General features: G+C 64.1%; 2 protein-coding genes across 3 annotated transcripts in view; both read left to right on the forward strand.

The window, feature by feature from the left end:
* Nucleotides 1-1,500: 1,500 nt before the first annotated feature.
* On the forward strand, nt 1,501-5,734 carry KREMEN2 (kringle containing transmembrane protein 2). Its single transcript, XM_039885094.1, has 8 exons — nt 1,501-2,004; nt 2,245-2,419; nt 3,213-3,304; nt 3,405-3,529; nt 3,728-3,881; nt 4,234-4,758; nt 4,842-4,920; nt 5,166-5,734. The coding sequence occupies exons 1-8, from the start codon at nt 1,908-1,910 to the stop codon at nt 5,374-5,376; spliced, it is 1,458 nt and encodes a 485-aa protein (XP_039741028.1). The 5' UTR covers nt 1,501-1,907; the 3' UTR covers nt 5,377-5,734.
* Nucleotides 5,735-6,656: 922 nt separating this feature from the next.
* The window catches only part of PAQR4 (progestin and adipoQ receptor family member 4), a 4,353-nt gene continuing 3,576 nt past the window's right edge, over nt 6,657-7,433 (forward strand). Inside the window, exon 1 of one of the 2 annotated variants that reach the window (XM_039885092.1) lies at nt 6,657-7,161. In XM_039885092.1, the coding sequence (XP_039741026.1) occupies nt 6,996-7,161 (166 nt within the window). In that variant the 5' untranslated portion in view covers nt 6,657-6,995. The remainder of the gene's footprint in view (nt 7,162-7,433) is intronic. The other variant, XM_039885093.1, reaches the window with a different exon arrangement.

A 7,433-nucleotide genomic window follows, 5' to 3' on the forward strand; every position in this document is an offset into this window, starting at 1 on the left:
AGGCAGTGGAGAGTGGGGGGTCAAAGTGCTGTTGACCAAATGGACAATCCATTTTGGTCCACCCTCCAGCAAGAGAAGGGGCCAGTTCCTCCTCCACTCCTCTCACTGACCTTTGTTCTGCACATAGGGTCCTGGTTGTCCCTGTCCCCCATCTTACCTTTTCCTTGGCCGGCTGTGACTGTGAGAGGTGAGGCTTGCCATGCACCCCATCACCCAGTCCATGTCCCAGGCCTTAGATACTCTCTGTGGGCCAGAGCCTGGGACAATGCCCCTGGAGCCTTCACAACCTTGTTGCTCTTGAACAGACAGAGAAGGGGACCAGGTCAAGGGGTGGCTACCCAGTCACCAGTTACCAGTCAAGTGCTGGGTGGGGCCAGGAAACGGAGGGGAGCTGAGGCCAGTCTGGCTGTTGACTGGGCTCCCGCAGGAGGCGGCTCATCAAGCCCGCCTCCTTTGAAAGCTTCCCTGTGCGCCACCCACTCCTGGACCCAAGAACCTGGTGTGAGGCACTAATTTCCAAGTCTCCACAGGACTCATCACCATCAGCGGCACCTCGGCCTTTCTAGAATCCTGCCTGCACCCCGCATCTTGTGCAGTGGGTACTGAGAGGGCAAAAACCAGTCCTCTCAGGCTGGACAGCCTGGCGTAGGTCTGGTGAAGGGTGGGGAGGCTGAACTGAGGGGCAAGGGATCGGGGCGGGGCAGGGCCGCTCTGGGCCCCCGGCCACCACCCAGCTCCTCCCTGGCCCCCGCCCCCGCCCTCCCACGCACCTGCGCTGGCCTACCCCCAAGCCCTGGGGGCAGCCGGCGGGCGGCACTGGGAGATCAGAGGACTCGGAGGAGTCGGGCCCAGGGGTAGGGGGCGGGGAATTTCCCCCCACGCCTGCCTGGGCCTGCTCCCCTCCCCCTCCCTCTCCAGGTGGGGGGGCACCGTTGGGGGAATTCCACCGCGCGGCGATGGCTCCGGCGAGCCTGGGCTGGGGGGATCCTAGAGAAGAGTGGAAAGAGAAGGGGGACAGGCTGGGATCAGGGACGCAGCTGCCTTCTTCTCCAGACACCAGCTGCCAGTGCCTGTCCCGGACTAAGCGTCCACCATTCCCGCCTCTTTCGAGGGTGCGGGGGCAGGGTGTGGCACTTCCACAGTCAGGTCAGAGGCGTCAGGACCTGTGAAGGGAAGAGCGTGAGGATCGGAAAGGGGGTATACGCGTGTGCATTTGACAACGAATGGTTGACTGAGAGTGCGTGCGTGCATTTCATTCAAGGGTGTCTGTGAGCGGGTGTCCCGGGCCATGTGGCCTCGTGAGAGGGTCCTGTATCTCCCCCATTAGGGTCCTCCTCCACACACTCCCACAAGAACCTGCACCGACCCTGAGAGGGGGACGGGGGGAGGGGGAGCGCGCCTGGACGGCGAGGGTCCCGGGGCGAGCGTGGAAGGCGTCTGGACCTGCTGCCTTCGCTCCAGTCTCGGGCGGGGCTTCCCGGCCTTGGGGGAAGGGGGAGGGGTGGGACCCAGTGGGGAGGGATCCGCAGAGGGACGCGAAGGGGGCAGGAGCCAGCGCGTTAGAGACTTGGGCTAGGGAGACTCAGACGCGAGGCGCAGCGGCCGGGGGCAGGTGTGGAGGCCGAGGCAAGACTCGGAGCACCGAGAGGCAGCAACGGAGAACGCCCCTGGCCAGTGATCTCCCAGTAGAGACAGGGGCAGAGAAACGCCTCCAGGGGCAGAAACCCTGAGAGGCAAATACCCCCGTGAGATATTTCCCCGTCCCAGACGGAGAGCGTTGTTCAGAGTGGGACGAGGACAAACGGTCAGAGGACAACGCCCCCCAGTCGCCTGGGAGACCCCGGAGCGACCCCAGGGGCAGCACGGGTCTTATGCGGGCCAGAACAACCTCTCCTAGGTTGGGGGCGATGAGGACACGGGCCCCGCGAGGCCTCCTCCTTATCCTCCTCTTCTTCCCGATGCTGCCGCCACGCGGGGCCTCCGCGGGGAGCCTGCATAGCCCAGGTGAGTCTTGACCCGGAGACGGGGCCTCGGTTACCACTCGGTCCTCCGCCTTCGCGCCTAGGACCGGGGTCCTGAGCCTTGGGAGCGGGCAGAACATGTGGAGGGAGCAGCTGAGTAGCCCGAAGGCCCCGCGGGCGCCAGTTAAACTGGCTGGGGAGCCAGGCAAAAGTTGGCATCAGGGAGTGAGGAGGTTGTCGGGCGAAGCTCTGGACCTCTCCAGGCCCCACTGTCGCCATGCAGGCTTGTCCGAGTGCTTCCAGGTGAACGGCGCCGACTACCGCGGCCACCAGAACCGTACGGGCCCGCGCGGGGCGGGCCGCCCGTGCCTCTTCTGGGACCAGACGCAGCAGCACAGCTACAGCAGCGCCAGCGACCCCCAGGGTCGCTGGGGGCTGGGCAAGCACAACTTCTGCCGGTGAGGGCCAGGGGCGTGGTCTGCTTGAGGAGGGGCCTTTGGGGGAGGGGCCTTGCTAGGGGCGGGACTGGGTGTACTCTTGCGGGCGCGGCCCTTAGGCTGCGGCTCCGTGTGGGCGGAGCGGAGATCTCTGCTGGACCCGTACAGGGTCCACCGGGAGGGCCTGAGGGTGGAGCCTGGGCTAGGAGACAGGGCCTAGACGACGCTGGGGTCTGGACTGGGCGTTCAGAACATTTTCTGACACGTGTTCGGCCTTAGGTGCTCCACTTCTGCAGAACCTCAGGTCAGGCCTGAGCACTCAAAGGGCCCCGTACAGGCGAAGCCAGAGAGTGAGCCTTGGAGTGAGGGGTCAGGATCTTGCCATACAGCTTATTTGAGGGGCATCATTAGCGGTGACAGAAGAGTTGGGGGTTCAGAGCCACAAATGCAGTCTGGAGCACCAGAGACCGAGCTGAGCGGGAAGACGCTTCTCTGCTGATAGGAGTCACCACTTTTGCTTTAAAACAGGGTTCTGAAGCAAGGCACTTAGCCCAGGTCCATGGTGAGGTGGGGTGCGAACACTACAGATGGTCTCAGCGTCCTCATATGTGAGGTCACGTCCTAGCAACAGCTGAAGACCTAAGATCCTACGTCAGGACCGTTTAATGACTTCCCACTGCACTCGGAAGTCGACGGACAGAGAGGAGAGGAGCTCTACCATACATGTGGCCATTTTGCAAATAGCCTGGGGCGGGGCCTAGGGTTTGCAGCCCTTGGGAGGGAAACACCCGGACCACATTCCCCCAACCCGCAGGAACCCAGACGGTGATGTGCAGCCGTGGTGCTATGTGGCTGAGACGGAGGAGGGCATCTACTGGCGCTACTGCGACATCCCCACGTGTCACAGTGAGTGGGCCCAGCTGGACAAAGGTGGGAGCGCTGGGCTGCCTGAGTGAAATTCACTTTTGGAGGCACGGGACAGAGCCTGTCTCCTCTGCCCCATCAGTGCCAGGGTACCTGGGCTGCTTTGTGGACTCGGGGGCACCCCCTGCCCTTAGCGGCCCCAGTGGCACCTCAACGAAGCTCACGGTCCAGGTGTGCCTTCGCTTTTGCCGCATGAAAGGCTACCAGGTACTGCCCACCGGCCCAGACCAGTGACCCCTGACCTTGAACTCAGGACCCAAATCAACTTCCAACTCTGACGCCAAACCTTGACACTGATTTCTGAACCTCCAGCCCTATTCCCACTTCCAAGCCCGACCCCTGGCTCCCATTACCCCATCCCTACACCAGACCCTGCCCTTGAGGTCACCCGGTCTGTGCTCTCAGCTGGCGGGTGTGGAGGCTGGCTATGCCTGCTTCTGTGGCTCTGAAACCGACCTGGCCCGAGGACACCCAGCCCCAGCCACCGACTGTGACCAGATCTGCTTCGGCCACCCAGGCCAGCTGTGCGGTGGCGATGGGCGCCTGGGTATCTACGAAGGTGGGGCCTGGGTAAGGGGAGTGGTCTGGGTGGGATCCGGAGTGCGATGCCCTGCTAGGAGGGTTGAAATGCGGGAGGCCACAGGGTGGGGGCAGGGCCTGAGAAGGGGATTGGGTCGGAGTCACGGCCCGAAGAGAGAATTTGCCTGAACCTGGGGGCCAAGCGCGGGGTCTGGGGTTGAGAGCGGGATTGAGCAAGGGATCAGTGTAAACCCATGGAAGGGGCCTGAGAATGCAGGGGCCAACTTGGGGGCGGGGCCTGGCTGGAAAGTGCGGGATTTCAGCATGGTGCCACGCCCCGCGAAAATAGATCCTGCGGGTCTCTGGGTTCTGACCGCCGGCTCCGTCCACAGTGTCTGTGGGCTCCTGTCAGGGGAACTGGACTGCACCTCAGGGCGTCATCTACTCCCCGGACTTTCCGGACGAGTACGGGCCGGACCGAAACTGCAGCTGGGCGCTTGGCCCGCCTGGCGCCGCGCTGGAGCTCACTTTTCGCCTCTTCGAGCTGGCCGACCCGCGAGACCGGCTGGAGCTGCGCGACGCTGCCTCGGGCAACCTGCTCAGCGCCTTCGACGGCGCCCGCCGGCCGCCGCCGGGGCCGCTGCGCTTGCGCGCCGCCGCGCTGCTACTGACCTTCCGCAGCGACGCGCGCGGCCACGCGCAGGGCTTCGCGCTCACCTACCGCGGTGAGGCCCCGCCCAGTCCCCCCTGGACCTGCTCCCCCGCCACCTGCCTCATACCCCTCTCCACAGGGCTGCAGAACGCCGCTGAGGACAGAGCTCCCCCCAAAGGCTCGGCCCAGACCCCTGCAGCGCTCCCGGATGGTACCAACGTGAGCTGCAGCCCCGGGCCTGGGGCTCCAGAGGCTGCGATGGGGGGTGAGGCGGGCGCTTAAGAGGAGAGGGAATTTGGGGAGCAGCCCCTTCGGAGCCCTGTACTCACCGCACCCGTGTGCCCGCAGCTCGGGTCTTTTCCATGGTGACGGCTGTCTCAGTGCTGCTGCTGCTGCTGCTGTCGCTGCTGCGCCTGCTGCGCCGACGGTGCGGGCGCTGGGACAGGGCCTGAGGGTGACCCAGCCGACGCCTGATGTCTTGGTGCCCCGGGGCGCGGGGGCCCTGGTGGGAACATGAGGCCCAGGAGGGAAACGGAGCTGGGAGGAATTCATGGATTTTTGAACGATAAGGCCTTGGGTCTACACGGGGAATCGTGCATGGGATCGCAGGCGAAACAGGATGCTGGACATGGGATTGTTTGGGGGTTCGGCTGACGTCTACTCTCTCTCTAGGAGCTGTCTGCTGGCTCCGGGAAAAGGTCCGCCGGCGTTGGGGCATTCCCGGGGCTCCGGGAGAAGCTGGGCGGTGTGGTACCACCGGCCTCGAGGGATGGCCCTGCCCTGCCCCCCGGGAGACCCCCAGACTGAGGGTCTAGCTTCGAATTATCACCCCCTGAGTACCTCCAGCCAGAGTTCCCTGCGTTCTCTCATCTCTGCTCTTTGACTAGGGACCCCAAGGGGCTATTGGACCCTCTAACAGTGGAATGGACACCTGGGACGTTATGCCGCACTCTACCTTCGCCTTCCACTTTTTAAAGGGCAGCTTGCCCTCTGGTCATCTCAGATGCCAGACATTGGACAGGAAGCATCTGGTGCTATTATTGGGAACTTGGCCTGACTCTAGGTGTCTAGATGGTCGAGGCCACAGGGCAAAAGGAATCAGCTCCCCTCCTCATAGACCTTGATTCTAGGATCTGATTTCAGGGGTCTTGGAGCCCCTCTTTGGATGGTCCTGAACTGCGCCCTAAGCGCAATGTGAGAGATCAACGAAAGTGGTCAAAAGACCAGCCATAGACTTTGAATAAAAGACCTATTTTGGTACTGGGTTCTGTAAATTCTTACGTGGTGGGAAATTATGTGAAGACACTGGAGCGAAGGGTTGGGTGTGTCCATGCAAATTAAGGGTGTTCCACACAAAGAGCCGCCTGAAATGCCGAAAGGATGGGTGGGCGGGTCCTGGAGAAGGGGAGGAGGAGGAGGCCGGCTGTGAGTGGTGTTAAGCAAAAGGAATGCCTTCCTGGGCCCGCCTTAGTACGAACCCAGGCGGGGACCGATCTTTCTCCCCTGCCTTCTCTCTTCCCCTCTGTTTCCTGCTTGTCCTGGCGGGGCCGTAGGTGTACCTTATGGACGATAACAGAGAGACTTTGTTGGAGCTCAAGTTCAAAGCCTGACCCGAAGGGTAGGGCCTTGCCCGAGAGCGCCAGGCGCGTCACGCACACCCGTAGAAACCTGGGCATCTTAGCGCTCCATGTTGAGCTCTGGGAAAGCCGGGCGGGTGGAGAGATCACCCCTGGAGCAGGGGCGCCCTGGCTCCAGACCTGACCCCGTCCGAATGTTCCGGGCTGGCAGTACCTTGGACAGAGCCTGGGCTGAGGAGTAGGGCTGGGTAGTGGGGCTGTGTCGGGGACGGTGGGTGCCCAAGGGTGCGTTGACCTGGGGTCGCTCAGAAAGCCCGGGTACGCACTGCAGGGGGACGCAAGGCGCCGTGGTCACTCCGATAGAGCCACGGGGGAACCAGAACGTCGAGTCCCAAGTCAACAGCCACCCCATGCAGACGAGGCTGGGACTGCATATATTATGCTAAGAGGGTGAAGTCCTGGGCTGCCTCGGGGCGCGGCCTCCTTGTCAGCCACGCCCATTGGCCCTCGCAGCGACTGCGTCAGGAGCCCAGCGCGCGAAACGCTGGCGGGATGGCGGGGGCGGCCGGCTGGGGCGGAGCCTGGCGTCCCCTCCCGCGTCCGGCCGCACCCGTCCTCAGGGTTGCAGAGAGACGACTGGCCGCTGCAGCCGCCACAAGCTGTCCCTGCGGCGCGCCTGCCCAAGCGGGCCGCACTGCGCTCCGGCGCCCAGCGCATCTTCAGCTTCCACCCCAGCGCGGGGGCGCTACGCTCGCGCGTGCGCAGCGCGAGTGGGTCGCAAGCCGGGACCCCACGGCCGGCGCGTGCGCGGACCGTGCACTGGAAGGTGGGCGGACACCGAGATGAGCCTACCACAGCTGCAGCCCCACTGAGGACCAGGCCCCTGGCAAGAGGAGGGCGCGGGTCGCCCGCGCCAGGTCGGGTCATGGCGTTCCTGGCCGGGCCGCGCCTGTTGGACTGGGCCAGCTCGCCGCCGCACCTGCAGTTCAACAAGTTCGTGCTGACCGGCTACCGGCCAGCCAGCAGCGGCTCCGGCTGCCTGCGCAGCCTCTTCTACCTGCATAACGAGCTAGGAAACATCTACACGCACGGTGAGCCGCACCCCGCATCCCACACCCGCAGAAGCCCTACCCTCTCTGGGCCAGGGGCCCAAAGGCCGAGGAATGCCTCAGCGCCCAAGTCCTGGGTTGCCTGAGCCCTGGCACGGCCAGGAGCCGCGGTGACAAAGCTGCCATTGTCCCAGACGGTGCTGCCCGCTTCTGCTCCCCTGGCGGGGCCCCTGGGGCAAGCGAGGGAAGCAGAGTGGAGGACCGAGTCTGCTTAATCCCTCTGAGCCCCAGAGAGAAGCCTGGTGTCCAACCTC

This window comes from Pteropus medius, unplaced genomic scaffold (assembly GCF_902729225.1).
Source record: "Pteropus medius unplaced genomic scaffold, Ma_sr-lr_union100, whole genome shotgun sequence".
Classification (NCBI taxonomy): domain Eukaryota; kingdom Metazoa; phylum Chordata; class Mammalia; order Chiroptera; family Pteropodidae; genus Pteropus; species Pteropus medius.

Coding starts and splice junctions, on each gene's coding strand:
- KREMEN2 (XM_039885094.1), top strand. CDS start 1,908: ATGAGGACACGGGCCCCGCGAGGCCTCCTCCTTATCCTCCTCTTCTTC. Junction 2,005..2,244: donor GGGGAGCCTGCATAGCCCAG/GTGAGTCTTGAC, acceptor GTCGCCATGCAG/GCTTGTCCGAGTGCTTCCAG. Junction 3,530..3,727: donor GCCGCATGAAAGGCTACCAG/GTACTGCCCACC, acceptor CTGTGCTCTCAG/CTGGCGGGTGTGGAGGCTGG.